This window comes from Notolepis coatsorum (genome assembly GCF_963971535.1).
Source record: "Notolepis coatsorum genome assembly, chromosome: 18".
NCBI classification, from domain to species: domain Eukaryota; kingdom Metazoa; phylum Chordata; class Actinopteri; order Aulopiformes; family Paralepididae; genus Notolepis; species Notolepis coatsorum.
Window position 1 is genome coordinate 47,546,036 of NC_140182.1, and position 16,819 is coordinate 47,562,854.

Genomic DNA, 16,819 nt, shown 5'->3' on the forward strand with positions numbered 1-16,819 from the left:
TTGGCCACACAGTCGTGTGTGTAGAGTCGTGTGTGTAGAGTGAGTACAGCAGGGGGCTTAGAACACAGCCCTGGGGGGACCCGATGCTCAGGGTGATGGTGTTGGAGGTCTGACCCCCCACCCTGACCGCCTGGGGTCTTTCACTCAGAAAGTCCAGTACCCAGGCGCTCAGGGCGGAGCTCAGACCCAGCTCGATCAGCTTGTCCACCAGTCTGGTGGGGACTATGGTGTTGAACGCTGAGCTGTAGTCAATGAACAACAGTCTCACATAGCCCCCCTTCTGACGGTCAAGGTGGGAGAGGGTGCTGTGCAGTACCTGGGAGACCGCGTCGTCAGTGGACCTGTTTGTCCTGTATGCAAATTGCATAGGGTCCATATCACTGGGGAGGGAGGCACAAATGTGGTCCTTGACCAGCCTCTCAAAACATTTCATGACCACAGAGGTGAGTGCCACCGGTCTGTAGTCATTTGGACATGTTGGGGAGGGTTTCTTCGGTACAGGGATGATGGTAGACATCTTGAAGCAGGCAGGGACCACCGACTCCGCCAGGGATTGATTAAATATGGCGGTGAACACAGGGGCTAGCTGGTTGGCACAGGACTTAAGTATGCGTCCTGTTATTCCATCTGGGCCAGCAGCCTTCCTGGTGTTCACCTGCATAAATGCTCTTCTCACACTGTGTACCGTCAATGAGAGAGCGTCCCCGCCCCCCCGCGGATGCCCCCCCCCCTCCACAGCAGCCGGCGCACCAGTGACGTCACTAGCCGTTGGGCTAGCAGTGCCACTGTTTGCACCAAACCGCGCGTAGAAGATGTTGAGCTGGTCCGCAAGGGAGGCGTCGTCGCTCCCCAAGAATAGGCTAAGTTAGCGCCGGGAGCACCGCGCGGCTAGACGCTAGGCCAACAAGAGCAACATGGAATCCAACACGATGATCCTGCGTGTCAAGAGGAAGCGGGGCATGATGGACATCGACCCCGCTGACGAGCTGCTGGAGCACAAGCGGACAAGCCCGGAGAGCAGCGAGCAGAGCCCCGAGGAGGCGGCACCGGGGGAGACAGAGCATGCTGAGCACGGCGGAGGCGAGGGGGAGAACCCCACCTTGGAACGCGTGGCAGCCAGAGGGAGGAACAAAGGGCCACCATTCAATGGAAAAGCAGAGAACTATGAACTCTGGGAAGAGCGCATGCTATGCTACATGCACGGTACGGGGTTGAAGGAGACGATCCTGACGGCCCCCATGGGAGAACTGACCGCGGAAGAGCAAGCCCTGGACGACCAACGGAATGCCAGCGCGTACTGTGAGTTAGAGTCGATGCTCGACGACACCAGCCTGGGGCTGATATTCTGCGACACTAAAGACAGAGGCAGAGAAAGCTTGGCGGTACTGAGAGGGCATTTCATCGGGCGAGGAAGACCCCGAGTCATGGCCCTCTACATAGCACTGACGACCCTGAGGAAGGGACCAACCGAGACTGTGACCGAATACGTCAACAGAGCGGAGCGAATCACGACGTCATTGAGGGGTGCCGGAGAAGCACCGAGCGATGGGTAAATGATGGCGATGATGATGAGAGGACTACCGGAGCTGTACAAACCGTTCACAATCATGGTAACACACGGTTCAACGGACATGACGTTGGGACAGTTCAAGGCTAAGCTAAGGAACTTCGAGGCCTCAGAAGATACCCAACCAGCCACCGCGGAGGCGAGAGAGAGGGCGCTAAAGGTCCGAGCGACACCAAGGAAGAGGACCAGGAAGAGGACGACGGAGCAGGCGTGTTGGCGATGTGGAGAGAAAGGCCATCAGAAAAGTAACTGCACAAGGGATATCCTCGTAATTACAATGACCCATAATCTCGTGCCATGTCTGAATATCGTGACTGACCGTCACGCTACACATATCATTATTATCATTACACTTGTCGTTGTCATTACACTTTGTTTGCAGATAATACATTCTCTGGTACATCTTTATGTCAAACCGTGTACCGTCAGGCTCTACAACTCTGCATCGCCAACACGCCAGCTCCGCCGTGGCCCTGGTCCTCTCCCTTGGCGTCGCTCAGCACCCTCTCTCCCGCCTCCGCGGCGGCTGGGTGGGTATCTTCTGAGGCCTCGAAGTTTCTTAACTTGGCCTTGAACTGTCCCAGCGTTATGTCCGCTGAACCGTGTGTTACCAGGAGTGTGAACGGTTTGTACAGCTCCGGTAATCCTCTCATCATCATCGCCATCATTAGCCCATCGCTTGGTGCTTCTCCTGCACTCTTCAATGCCGTCATGGACTGCTCAGCTCTGATGACGTATTCGGTCACAGTCTCGGTGTGCCCCTTCCTCAGTCCCGTTAGTGTTATGTAGAGGGCCACGACTCGGGGTCTTCCTCGCCCGATGTAATGCTCTCTCAACACCCCCAGGCTTTCTCGGCCTTTGTCTTTAGTGTCGCGGAATATCAGCCCCAAGCTTGTCGGCCTTTGTCTTTAGTGTCGCGGAATATCAGCCCCAAGCTTGTGTCGTCGAGCAGTGGCGCTAACTCACAGTACGCGTCTGCGTTACGCTGGTCGTCCAGGGCTTGCTCTTCCGCCGTCAGTGGTCCCGTGGGGGCTGTCAAGATCGTCGCCTTCAGTCCCGCACCGTGCATGCAGCATAACATGTGCTCTTCCCAGAGCTCGTAGTCCTCTGCTTTTCCATTGAATGAGGGCCATTTGCTCCTTCCCTTGGTCGCCATCCTCTTGGTTGATGGTAGGTGTAGCTTTAGCTCTTGTTGGCCTAGCGTCTAGCCACACGGTGCTCCCGGTGCTAACCTAGCCTATACTTTAGCTAAGCTTGCTGTAGGAGCTTGCTGTAGGAGCTGTAGGAGCTATTTGATTGTTTTTGGGTTAAGTTTGTAGTTTGTTAAGTTCATCACTGGGTGGCAGCACGGAGCGCATGGGTTTTGAATAAAGGCACAGGTGTAGGCTATGTCAATCAAGGTATCTAGGTATGGGTGACGGAGAGATCTCACGGTTTTTACAGCACGAACACACACACGTACCCTCGCTCGATTTCAGTATTATCGTTTGGCTCATCACATGTATTATGTTAAATACTTCAATTAAATGGGAACTTCACCCAACGGCAGGTGACACAGACTCGACATTGTGTTTTTTCTAATTGCGCGTCAAAGACGAGGAATCCCCGCACCCAACCGAGCGTCTACCAGGACATCAGGATAGTCGCTACACAAGTAAAAACCCCGATCTTACCTGGACAATGGAGGACTTTGGAACCTGCCTTGGATTGCTGCTTCTGGATAATGACGGACGGATCATCATCCTGAAAGATCACACCAAAGGAGGTGTATGGGTTGCTTGCTGGTGGAGCAGCATTGAAATGTAGACTGAATGCATTACCGTAAACCTGGAACTAATCTCGCACTCAAAAAACAGGAGCGGCTGGTTTGACCACGCAAAAGTGAAAGACGGCTCACTTGACCGCAGTCAGAAACTGGGCTACTGTGACTGTGAGGATAATTGACTGCTTTCAAGTTTGTTATTATTGTATTGACTTTTTTTCACGAAAGAGATTGTCGCGCCAGTCTTAAAGGAACAGTACGTATAATCGAAAATGGATTCACAACATGATATTGTGGAGCCCACAGAAGGGCAAAGTGTTTGTGAAAAAAAGAATAAGAAAGCCTTCTTTAAAGGGATTGTCAATTATGATTGAAAGGCTCCAAACGGACAGGAATGCATATTGTACACAAGCAAGGAAATTGAAAAGGAAAATCATCACTCTTTTAGTTTCCAACGACAATGTAAATCTTGTGCACCAAAGTCTAAAACAGTTCAAAGCCCTATGTCAAGTTGCCTCTGAGGCACATAATACATTGATGACTGAGTGTCCTACAACTGAGGATACGCAGAGAAAGCAGGACGAATGGTTTTATGCAACAAAGGAAACAAATGATACATTTGTAAATGAAGTGTCAACATGGTTGAGCGAAAATGGGATTTTTCAGGACAATGATGATAATGCTGAAATGGAAAAAATGAAATCTGATTTGCATGAGGAAATTAAAGCTGGAGACAGTGTGTCTAATGTGTCTAATAAAAGGTCAAGCAGAAGAAGCAATGCCAGTAGAGCATCAGGTCAGTGGCGGCTGGTCAATAGGGGCGCTAGAGCGCCGCCCTCCCTGGTTAAAAGAGAGAAGAAGAAGATTTATTTTTTTATTTTTTTTATGAGCCCTAGAAATCAAATAAACATGTTTAAAATGAATAATATTTACTCATTTTAAGTATGTTTGTGTTTCCAATGCACAATATAACGTTAATATATCAAATATAAATAATTGTTTTCATGAACAGGAAGTGACTGTCTGCTAGAGAATAATACCGCCTCTATACTTTCCATAGCCGCATTTCTCCTGGGCTAGACGCATAGCGCTTACAGTGGGCGTGCACTGGTTTCATCGCTGTACTGTCGCAGCCAATCAGTGCGTAATTCGCTGTGCGTTGAAATGATGTATTATGATGGAAACCGGGCGCGTTTCCAAGCGATCTATTATCATCTAAGCAAGCAGCGTCAATAATTTCCGTCCGCATTTCTCGGAGACGCTCCTCTGATTGGCCGACGCCAGTTCTACACTGGGAAAGCTTAGCCACTCTTTGTTCGAAGTAGGTTAAGGTAACGTTAGAGTTTGTCTTAGAGCGTGACGGCAAGTTCTTTCGACGGTTAAGCTTAGGCACTCTTTCAAAGTTGGTTAAGGTTAGAGTTTGTCTTAGAGCAGGGCGATAGGAACGCCAGGTAGTTTGCAGGCTGTTCGACGCGGAAATGGGCAAAGACACAGCTCGTCACTCACAGTACTTGTTGCCTAACTTGGCTAACAATAAGCTATATATGGATGCAGTGGACATGGATGGACATCAACACAGTCTGGACAGTGGAATACTTTATCAAGCCCTTCTGCCTGCTGGACAGTGGTGCGTTTCAACTTAACAAGTGAGAGTTGCGATATCTCTCTCTCTCTCTCTCTCTCTCTCTCTCTCTCTCTCTCTCTCTCTCTCTCTCTCTCTCTCTCTCTCTCTCTCGCTCTCTCTCTCTCTCTCACTCTCTCTCTCTCTCTCTCTCTCTCTCTCTCTCTCTCTCTCTCTCTCTCTCTCTCTCTCTCTCTCTCCCTGTTAGAGCGATGCTGTGTTGTGTTGAACTAATTAATTTCGCTGCGGGGGGGGGGGCCATAATGACCCGGACAATGAATGGTAACTTGTTAAAAAGGACAAGATATACATAAGTGATTATTTTTGCATGGATCAGAGAGAGAGAGAGAGAGAGAGGGGGGGGGGTAGGGAATAGAGAGAGAGAGAGAGAGAGAGAGAGAGAGAGAGAGAGAGAGAGCGAGAGAAGAGAGAGAGAGAGAGAGAGAGAGAGAGAGAGAGAGAGAGAGAGAGAGAGAGAGAGAGAGAGAGAGAGAGAGAGAGAGAGATATGCGTGTGTTTGTGTAGGGCATATTGGAAGCGTGGCTGCATTTGACTGACTGTGATCATATATTGATTGATGGCAATGGTGATAGTTGTACCTACTTAAATATTCGCCAATGCGTGGTACATGTTTGCAAAATGTTTGGTATAGCGCCCCTCATGGAGTAGAATGCACCGGCCACCACTGCATCAGGTCCTAGTACTGCATCTGCACGCTTAAACGCCATGGCAGAGAAAGCCGCATTAATGGAGCAAACCGCTGCTCTGCAAAGGAAACATGAAATAGAGGCACAAGAGGAGAAACTCAGACAGGAACAAGAGAAACTCAGAAAAGTTAAGGAGCAACTGGAGCTTGATACACAAATGGCGGTTGTTACTGCAAGACTTTCTGTGCTGGAAGGCAGTGTTGTTGGAGGAAAGGCCCTTCAGATGGAATGAATTCCTACCTGAGCAAATCAATTAAAGAGCTGAGACCTCAATTCAACCTACAGGCAACTGCATTTGTGCCGAAGGAGAACACCCTGACTTCGGATCAAGGCTCAAGAGCGCCACCTATCTTTTCCACATATGATGTGCGACCAAAGGTGAATATGCACATACACTTTCAGGAGAGAGTAAAACATCTACTACTCTCTAATACTACTCTCATGCCACAGTGGCAACCAAACACTGGGACGTCTCTCACCACTACTCTAAAGCATCAATCTCAAAACGCTTTCACAGCCTCCACTGCTGCACCTCGTATGGGTGGAGATGGAGGTCTACAGCTTGTGAGATACAAGAACGGCAAGGCTTCAGGGCCACCTTCCCAGAGATGGTGAACTTTTTAGAGAAACAAGTCAAAATCTTGTCTCATCCCATTTTTGGTGACATTTCAGATGCACGATCAAGCATCACAATAAAGCCTGTAAATAAGAGCGCGCCGCTACCCAGGAGTAGCATTAAAGGAAGCAGTTTCATAACAACCATTGCAACCAACCAAGCTGAAACTGCTAAACCAACAGTGCACATGATGCCAAAGCAGCCTACTGTAATTAAGGAGTTGTCCTCAGAGTCCTGCCTTTATTGTGAAGAGTCGCATCCATTTTTCAAGTGTTTTAAACTGAATAAAATGTCTCAAAGGGAGAAAATCTACTTTCTGAGAGGAAAAGGAATTTGTTTTGGATGCTTAAAGGCTGGTCACATGAGTAAGGAATGCAGAAATCGTCTGACCTGTGATGAATGCAATCTTAAACACCCGACTATTCTGCATATCCACAACAAAGACAAGGTGACCAAGTCACAGGAAACACCAGTCAGTAATGCACTTGTGTCTCTTCAGGCATGTGATTGTACTGGGGCCGGAGACCACGACTGTACCCTTTCCATCGTTCCAGTACAGTTAAGATCTAAGAAAGGAAACGGTGTGCTGTGGACCTACGCCTTCTTAGACGCAGGAAGTACAGCAACCTTCTCTACCAACCATCTTATGAAGAAGCTCAATCTACAGGGTACAAAGACCAACATTCGTATGCGCACTATGGGTCAAGAAAAGGTAGTCGAAAGCCAAATCCTTACAGGACTGGAGGTGTCCAAGTTGGAAAGTAACCACTTTATGGAGCTCCCAGAAACATTCACACAGGAAACAATCCCTGTTTCAAGGAGTAACATCCCTACTCAGCGAGATGTTGAAAGATGGGAATATCTGAAGGGTATCAGGATCCAGAATTGGACGCTGATGTTGAACTTTTGATTGGAACTAATGCACCACAACTCATGGAACCCTGGGAAATTATAAACAGCCAAGGTGATGGACCTTATGCCGTGAAGACCCTATTGGGGTGGGTTCGTCAACGGTCCTTTGAGGGGTAATAGTGGTTGTCAGAGAAGCTGCTCGACCATATATGCCAATAGGATATCCATTGTCAAACTGGAGGAGCTGTTGGTCTCTCAGTACAACCAAAAGTTCAACGAGAAGTCACTGGAGGAGAAGCAGGAGATGTCAAGAGAGGACCTGAGATTTATGGAGATCTTGGAGAAGTCTATTTGCATGCAGGAAGGACATTATTGCATGGACTTGCCTTTTAAAGTGGATGACATCACCATGCCAAACAACAGGTGCATTGTGGAACAGCGCCTTCAGGGTCTGAAAAGAAAGTTTGAACAAAATAAGAGCTACCAAAATGAGTACACAGAATTTCTTACTCAGATGATCGACAGCGGCTACGGAGAAATGGTGCCTCAAGACCAGTTGGAGTGCAAAAATGGCAGTGTGTGGTATCTCCCTCATCACAGGGTGTACCACCCAAAGAAGAAAACACTGAGAGTGGTTTTTGACTGTGGAGCAGCATTTAAAGGAACTTCCTTGAACTGTCAACTTTTGCAAGGTCCTGACCTCACCAACTCTCTCTTTGGTGTCTTAACCAGGTTCAGACAGGAGAACGTTGCACTGATGTTCCACCAAGTAAAGGTGTCTGAAAAGCATTTGTATTTTCTTCGCTTTCTGTGGTGGCCCATGGGAGACACATCACAGAGGCCAGTGGAACACAGAATGCGGCTGCACATCTTTGGAGCAGTTTCATCACCGAGCTGTGCCAACTACGCTTTGAGAAGGACTGCGGTTGACAATAAGGATGACTTCAAAGTGGAAGTGACTGACACCATCTGCAACAACTTTTATGTTGATGACTGTCTGAAATCTTTGCCCACAGAGGAAGAAGCAATGCAGTTGGTGGTGGACCTTGCTGACATATGCTCAAAGGGAGGATTTCAGTTGTTGAAGTGGACAAGCAACAGTTGGACTGTACTGTCATCTATTCCCGAGGTAAAGCGGTCCAAAACAACCAGGCAGCTGAACTTGGAGCAAGACAATCTTCCTGTGGAAATGGCACTTGGCTTGAATTGGTGTGCCGAAAGTGACACTTTTACATTCAAGCCTGCAGTGGAAAAACGACCACACACCAGACGTGGAATTCTTTCAATCGTCAGTTCCATCTATGACCCTTTGGGGTTCTTGTCACCATTCACCTTGCCACCAAAACGGTTGTTGCAAGAAATGTGTCGAAGGAACATGTCTTGGGATGACCCCATACCACAGACATTCTCACAACAATGGGCAGGGTGGCTTCTGGACCTGGAAAAGGTGGCGGAACTCAAGGTGGACCGCTGCATTAAACCAAAGGACTTCAGAGGACCCATACATGCACAGATGCATCATTTTGCAGACGCCAGCGACCATGGTTATGGCACAGTGTCCTACCTGAGGCTGGAGAACCAGGATAAGAAGGTGCATCTTGCATTCATGCTGGGTAAAGCCAGAGTCGCACCGTTAAAACAAACAACAATTCCTCGCCTCGAACTTACCGCTGCTGTGCTCACAGTCAAAGTCGATAAACTGCTGAGGAAGGAACTACCACTTCAGTTGGAGGAGTCATGCTTCTGGACTGACAGTCAGAGCGTCTTGAAGTATATCAACAACGAAACCAAATGATTTCACACCTTTGTGGCAAATAGAGTGGCTTCTATAAGGGAAGCAACAAATGTTGTTCAGTGGAGGTACATCAGCTCGAAGAACAATCCTGCCGATGAAGCCTCCAGGGGTCTGACTGCAGACAACTTCCTGGCATGTAGGCGATGGATTGAGGGCCCAGACTTTCTTCGAATGCCAGAGGTGGATTGGCCAAGACCCTTTGATTCGAAGCCCGTTTCCTCAGAAGATCCAGATTTCAAAAGAGACCTAATGGTGAACCTTGTTGTACATTCCAAAGATGCAACTACTATACTCATGCACTACTTTTCTGAGTGGACTAAGCTCAAGACCTCGGTCGCCTGGTTCCTTAGGCTCAAGACTATTCTTCTGGAGTTGAGGAGAAAGAGGAAGGACATTGTTGCTTCTTTAACCACTGCTGGCTCACCCACACAACCAGACAAGGTAGAAGAAGAAATGAAAAGGGCCAGAGATGCAGTGGGAAATCAATCGCTATCTGTAAGCGACCTCTTCAGAGCAGAACTTGCAATCGTTCGCTTCAATCAGCAGGCAACATTCAAGGAAGAAATCTCTCTGTTGGAGAGCAGAGCATTGAATGAGGGCCATTTGCTCCTTCCCTTGGTCGCCATCCTCTTGGTTTACATTTTTACATTTACATTTAGTCATTTAGCTGACGCTTTTATCCAAAGCGACTTACAAGTTCTGTACGACAAGCCATCAGGAAGGGCACAACTCTATCAGCTGAGCAACAATGTTCATCAAAGTGTTGAGTGCTACAGTGTAGGTTAGTTTATTAGGACAAGTGCATGACAGTACGGTTAGTTAGGGTTAGATTTTTTTATTGTTTTTTTTTTTTTTTTTTTTTTTCAGATAATGGTTGAAGAAGTGCGTCTTTAGTCGACGGCGAAAGATTGGACGTGATTCGGCTGTCCTAACTGGGGTGGGTAGTTCATTCCACCATTGTGGGGCAAGGACTGAGAATAGGCGACTTCTCTTTGATGACCCTCCCGGAGCTTGGATAGGAGTAGGTCTGAGGCGGCCAGAAGATGCAAAGCGTAGGCGTAGGCGTAGGCGTAGCTTTAGCTCTTGTTGGCCTAGCGTCTAGCCACGCGGTGCTCCCGGTGCTAACCTAGCCTATACTTTAGCTAAGCTTGCTACCTGTAGGAGCTATTTGATTGTTTTTGGGTTAAGTTTGTAGTTTGTTAAGTTCATCACTGGGTGGCAGCACGGAGCGCATGGGTTTTGAATAAAGGCACAGGTGTAGGCTATGTCAATCAAGGTGTATGGGTGACGGAGAGATCTCACGGTTTTTACCGCACGAACACACGCACGTACCCTTGCTCGATTTCAGTATTATTAACAGCATTATGCAGAAATTATCGTTTGGCTCATCACATGTATTATGTTAAATACTTCAATTAAATGGGAACTTCACCCAACGGCAGGTGACACAGACTCGACATTGTGTTTTTTCTAATTGCGCGTCAAAGACGAGGAATCCCTGCACCCAACCGAGCGTCTACCAGGACATCAGGATAGTCGCTACACTACCCTTATTATTTCGCCCCGGCGTGATCTGGGCCCATAACCTGTTAACAGAATCTGGCTATGGGGCGACAATAATGTGGTCAAGAGGCATGGTTTCTATCTTTAGCCTTTGGCGTGGTTTATTCATTCACATGGTATGAGCAGCAGCACATGAGTTCTCCTCTCACTGAGAGGCTGGTGGAGAAAGAGATAGAGGGGGAGGAGACATCTCTTTTTATACTCGCCACCTGGTGGTATCATGAGTGGCTCCTCCTAGAGCGCCCTCTATTGGAAACAGTTATATATGCAGTTAGACAGTTACTAGCAATCCTACATAGAACCTCTAACTTTAACAACCACGATCACAACACCAGAGAGAACTCCACAAATCATGTTAAACCCAGATTCGGCTCAAACAAGGGACTAAACACGTTTCGCAATTATGCCACATCAATGTGGAACGCCCTACCCAAAGCTGTAAAGGAATGTGAATCACTACCCACTTTCAAAAACACTCTCAAAGAACACCTACGGGAGACTGCAATTCGAAACTGGCCCCTACAAATGTCCTAACCCAGTTGTACAGTAAATTACCAAGTATGGCTTTGTCAGTATTCCAATGTACAGTGTACAGTGTCCCTCCCCCCCCCCCTACCCAACCCCCCCCCCCCCACCTCCAATGTACAGTCCCCCCCCCCAACCCCACCCCACCTACCCAACCTCCTCCAATGTACAGTTTCTACGTCAAATGTATACACTCTTTTCTGGACACTTTTTGTATCACAAACAGTACTGTATTTGCAAATCTGGTATGTCATAAATGTATTGATGTAGCAGTACTGTCTATCTGTATGTCGTGTGTGTCATATATGTTATGATGAATTGAAAATGGGGGACCCTGATGTAAACAAGGTGAGCACACAGTTTGTCAATAGCTACACGAGTTATTTTCGCTTGTGTGACTATTCCATGCAGTGGCCAGTAGAGGGAGTTGCTGGATATATAATTTGTCAAATCAAACTGGACTGAGACTTGGATCTGTTGCTGCACTCAATCCAGATTTATCAGAGAAATGTCCGTGAGCATAATCTCTTAACCCTGACGATAAAGCCTTTACAAGCCGTCGCAGCTATGGAGTAATTATATATAAAGTAATAGAAAAACTATTTATATTGATAGAGCACGTCCTCGGTTGTTTGGTTCCTTTAAATATCTAGGAGCATAATAGTACTGGGTCTGGGAGATGTGATACACTATGCAGTATAGCTTGCATTATTTGAACTTGGCGGGAAGCAAAAATATCCATCTGCAGAAAGATAATTATGTGTCATAATATTGGTATGAAAGAGTGACAGATTCCACAGTGTAGTCATGCAACTCATCACACAACGATGACTCTCAGGAATGTTTATTTCACATTCCGACCGCCTTTGTTAATGTATGAGGACATTTGCTGTTATTTGTCAGACCAGGCCAACTGTGATTTGAGAGTTCCATTCCCCACTCTTCATGTTCAGAGAGTTATACGTAACAGTTCAAGCTTGACATCTAGCTGCAGGGATAATTCTAAAACATGTCATTACAACTAAATACAGTATATATATATATATATATATATATATATATATATATATATATATATATATATATATATATATATATATATATATATATATATATATATATATATATATATATATATATATATATATATATATATATATATATATATATATATATATATATATATATTATATATATAAACTAAAAGGAGAATACCTTCAAGGGAAAGAAGGGACCGCACACTCCTCAGAGTCAGGACATATTATTATTATTTTTTTTTTAAATAATATTAGTATATACATGTGTGTAACTAAATCTGTTTATTGGCATTTTTCATATAAAAAAGAATTTCATAGACAATTAAACATAAACACCCATGACACTCCCAGTTTACCCACTCCCCACCCAAGATCCCCCACTCACCCCCTCCCAATCCCAGGACACCCACATCCCCAAGAGCCAAGACACAAAAAGAGAGAACAACATTGAGCACGAAATAATTCCAAATGAACAAATAACACTACAGTATTAACTAAGCAAAAACAAATAAGAAAATAAAAGGGAGGGGGGTGGCTGTAGCTCAGGCCCACATCACTCCTCTGCTAGTATCAGGGTCTATGTGTGGCTGATAAAGGGTCTCCAAGTTTAGAAATCCTTTCAGAGAACCTTATTTTTTCTAGTTTTAGAGCCTTTAGGACCTCCCTAATCCAACGGCTGTGTGTAGGTGGGGAGACATGCTTCCACTTCAGCAATATTAGTAGCTAAGAGCGAGGAGAAGGCCACTACAGTTTGATAAAATATTCTTTCACAATAGTAGAGATACAATAGGGATGATATCGATAACCAATATTACCATTTCTGTTATGGACAATAATTTATATTTCCGACGTTGATATGATCTGTATAAATAAAACCTATTTCTATGATAATCAAATTCATCACTCTTTTTGTACATACTGAAACAATGTTGGCCCACAATCCTGTGCTGCGTCACATGCAAGTAAAGTTACCCAACAAACTGTGTGGCCAAAAGAATAAACACACACACACACAGACAGAGAAATAATCATTGGACATTGGACATTCAATACAAAAATCACTATCACCAGCCGATATATGCCGATATATCTGCCCAGTTTTGCTCATTGGACCGATACCGATACATGAAAGAAATCAGTGATGCCGGCTGATACAGATATATGGTCATCAATATATCGTACATCCCTGGATGCAACTGTAATTCCACTATTCCTTCATCCCTTACTGTAATAAAATACATAATACTGTATACATTAAGCAAAAAAGATACACAGTGTTCCTTGTAATTATAATGGTAGGGCAAAGTAACACGTTTTTAGTATGAATATCTTCTCTTCTCACAGTATACTGCAGTTACTAGAATTACTGCTAGAATTGATCCGCCTTTTTCTTAAATTTTTCTTTCACAAAGCACACATGAGTACCAGGTACAAACACTTCTAGTCTGACCTTGTGTTTTTACAGTCTGATCTGCATCAGGCGTAGTCTCTCCTCGTCTCCCTGTGTGCCACAACGGGAGCTTCCTGTCCTCAGCCGGCAGGCCAGCGCGCTGAGCCCTGTTTGCTGTGGCTCTATCCTTGGGCACTCAGATGGCTAACTTTAGCCTCACAGCTTGCATGGCTACTCTAAGCCTTTTTTGGGGGCTGTGTGATTGTGCCAAAGTAGATTTACTTTCAATAACCATTTATTAAATCTCTATCCATTAGACTCTGAGGCTTCCAAGAGCCGGCTGCATTAAGCCCGATTACGGGACGCCCGGTGCAGGAAAGGGGTCTATGTGTCAAGTGTGTCATCGAGTGATTTATATCCCCGGCTGGGATCTCTATCTTGTCAGTTGAGAATAAGCCGCAGAGAGGAGAGAGAGGAGCACAGTGGTTCTCAACGATGGTGAAACGCTGTCATGCCGTGGTTCTGGAGCGGCTTCCCAGGGCTCCTACCTGACGCTACTGCTTACCTCTGGGCTCCGAGGAGGATCTCTCTCGCTCTCTCTCTGGCCTACAAGGCACATCATCTTAGAGCTGGACATGGAACACAGAGGCTCTACTGGCAACTTTAAACGGTCCTCCCTGAAGCGCACCACGTCTGGCTCCCAGAAGGTAACATAACTCTGACACGGCAGGGAACAGCCAGAGCAGTTAGAGCCCTGGTACTGTAACAGTTAGAGCTCTGGTAACAGTTAGAGCTCTGGTAACAGTTAGAGCTCTGGTAACAGTTAGAGCTCTGATAACAGTGGCTAGAGCTCTGGTAACAGTTAGAGCTCTGGTAACAGTTAGAGCTCTGATAACAGTGGTCAGAGCTCTGGTAACAGTTAGAGCTCTGGTAACAGTTAGAGCTCTGGTAACAGTTAGAGCTCTGGTACTGTAATAGTTAGAGCTCTGGTAACAGTTAGAGCTCTGGTAACAGTTAGAGCTCTGGTACTGTAACAGTTAGAGCTCTGGTAACAGTTAGAGCTCTGGTAACAGTTAGAGCTCTGGTACTGTAACAGTTAGAGCTCTGGTAACAGTTAGAGCTCTGGTAACAGTTACAGCTCTGGTAACAGTTAGAGCTCTGGTAACAGTTAGAGCTCTGGTACTGTAATAGTTAGAGCTCTGGTAACAGTTAGAGCTCTGGTAACAGTTAGAGCCCTGGTACTGTAACAGTTAGAGCTCTGGTAACAGTTACAGCTCTGGTAACAGTTAGAGCTCTGGTAACAGTTAGAGCTCTGGTAACAGTTAGAGCCCTGGTACTGTAACAGTTAGAGCTCTGGTAACAGTTAGAGCCCTGGTACTGTAACAGTTAGAGCTCTGGTAACAGTTAGAGCTCTGATAACAGTGGTCAGAGCTCTGGTAACAGTTAGAGCTCTGGTAACAGTTAGAGCTCTGGTAACAGTTAGAGCTCTGGTAACAGTTAGAGCTCTGGTAACAGTTATAGCTCTGGTAACAGTTAGAGCTCTGATAACAGTGGCTAGAGCTCTGGTAACAGTTACAGCTCTGGTAACAGTTACAGCTCTGGTAACAGTGGTCAGAGCTCTGGTAACAGTTAGAGCTCTGGTAACAGTTAGAGCTCTGATAACAGTGGCTAGAGCTCTGGTAACAGTTACAGCTCTGATAACAGTGGCTAGAGCTCTGGTAACAGTTAGAGCTCTGGTAACAGTTAGAGCTCTGGTAACAGTCAGAGCTCTGGTAACAGTTACAGCTCTGGTAACAGTTAGAGCTCTGGTAACAGTTAGAGCTCTGGTAACAGTTAGAGCCCTGGTACTGTAACAGTTAGAGCCCTGGTAACAGTTAGAGCTCTGGTAACAGTGGTCAGAGCTCTGGTAACAGTTAAAGCTCTGGTAACAGTTAGAGCTCTGATAACAGTGGTCAGAGCTCTGGTAACAGTTAAAGCTCTGGTAACAGTTAGAGCTCTGGTAACAGTTATAGCTCTGGTAACAGTTAGAGCTCTGATAACAGTGGTCAGAGCTCTGGTAACAGTTAAAGCTCTGGTAACAGTTAGAGCTCTGGTAACAGTTATAGCTCTGGTAACAGTTAGAGCTCTGATAACAATGGCTAGAGCTCTGGTAACAGTTACAGCTCTGGTAACAGTTACAGCTCTGGTAACATGTAGAGCTATGGTAACAGTGGTCAGAGCTCTGGTAACAGTTAAAGCTCTGGTAACATGTAGAGCTATGGTAACAGTGGTCAGAGCTTTGGTAAAATGTAGAGCTCTGGTAACAGTGGTTAGAGCTCTGGTAACAGTTAAGGCATTGGTAACAGTTAGAGCCCTGGTAACAGTGGTCAGAACTCTGGTAACAGTTAGAGTTCTGGTAACAGTGGTCAGAACTCTGGTAACAGTTAGAGCTCTGGTAACAATGGTCAGAACGTTGGTAACAGTTAGAGCTCTGGTAACAGTTAAAGCTCTGGTAACATGTATAGAGCTCTGGTAACAGTGGTTAGAGTTCTGGTAACAGTTAGAGTTCTGGTAACAGTTAAAGCTCTGGTAACAGTGGTTAGAGCTCTGGTAACAGTGGTTAGAGCTCTGGTAACAGTTAAAGCTCTGGTAACATGTAGAGTTATTGTAACAGTTAGAGCTCTGGTAACAGTGGTTAGAGCTCTGGTAACAGTTAGAGCTCTGGTAACAGTTACAGCTCTGGTAACAGTGGCTAGAGCTCTGGTAACAGTTAGAGCTCTGGTAACAGTTAGAGCTCTGGTAACAGTTACAGCTCTGATAACAATGGCTAGAGCTCTGGTAACAGTTAGAGCTCTGATAACAGTGGCTAGAGCTCTGGTAACAGTTAGAGCTCTGATAACAGTTAGAGCTCTGGTAACAGTTAGAGCTCTGGTAACAGTTAGAGCTCTGGTAACAGTTAGAGCTCTGATAACAGTGGCTAGAGCTCTGGTAACAGTTAGAGCACTGGTAACAGTTAGAGCTCTGGTAACAGTTACAGCTCTGGTAACAATGGTCAGAGCTCTGGTAACAGTTACAGCTCTGGTAACAGTGGTCAGAGCTTTGGTAAAATGTAGAGCTCTGGTAACAGTGGTTAGAGCTCTGGTAACAGTGGTTAGAGCTTTGGTAAAATGTAGAGCTCTGGTAACAGTGGTTAGAGCTCTGGTAACAGTGGTTAGAGCTCTGGTAACAGTTAAGGCATTGGTAACAGTTAGAGCTCTGGTAACAGTTAGAGCTCTGGTAACAGTTAAGGCATTGGTAACAGTTAGAGCTCTGGTAACAGTGGTCAGAACTCTGGTAATAGTTAGAGTTCTGGTAACAGTGGTCAGAACTCTGGTAACAGTTAGAGCTCTGGTAACAATGGTCAGA

At 45.9% G+C, this 16,819-nt stretch overlaps 1 protein-coding gene across 1 annotated transcript in view; it reads left to right on the top strand.

The window, feature by feature from the left end:
• Window positions 1-914: 914 nt before the first annotated feature.
• Window positions 915-16,819, top strand: part of LOC311245351 (transient receptor potential cation channel subfamily M member 1-like) — a gene marked incomplete at both ends in the record, with an annotated part of 77,959 nt that continues 62,054 nt past the window's right edge. Inside the window, 3 exons of the mRNA XM_084335194.1 lie at window positions 915-1,109; window positions 8,528-8,757; window positions 14,049-14,142. Of these exons, the coding sequence (XP_084191320.1) occupies window positions 915-1,109; window positions 8,528-8,757; window positions 14,049-14,142 (519 nt within the window). The remainder of the gene's footprint in view (window positions 1,110-8,527; window positions 8,758-14,048; window positions 14,143-16,819) is intronic.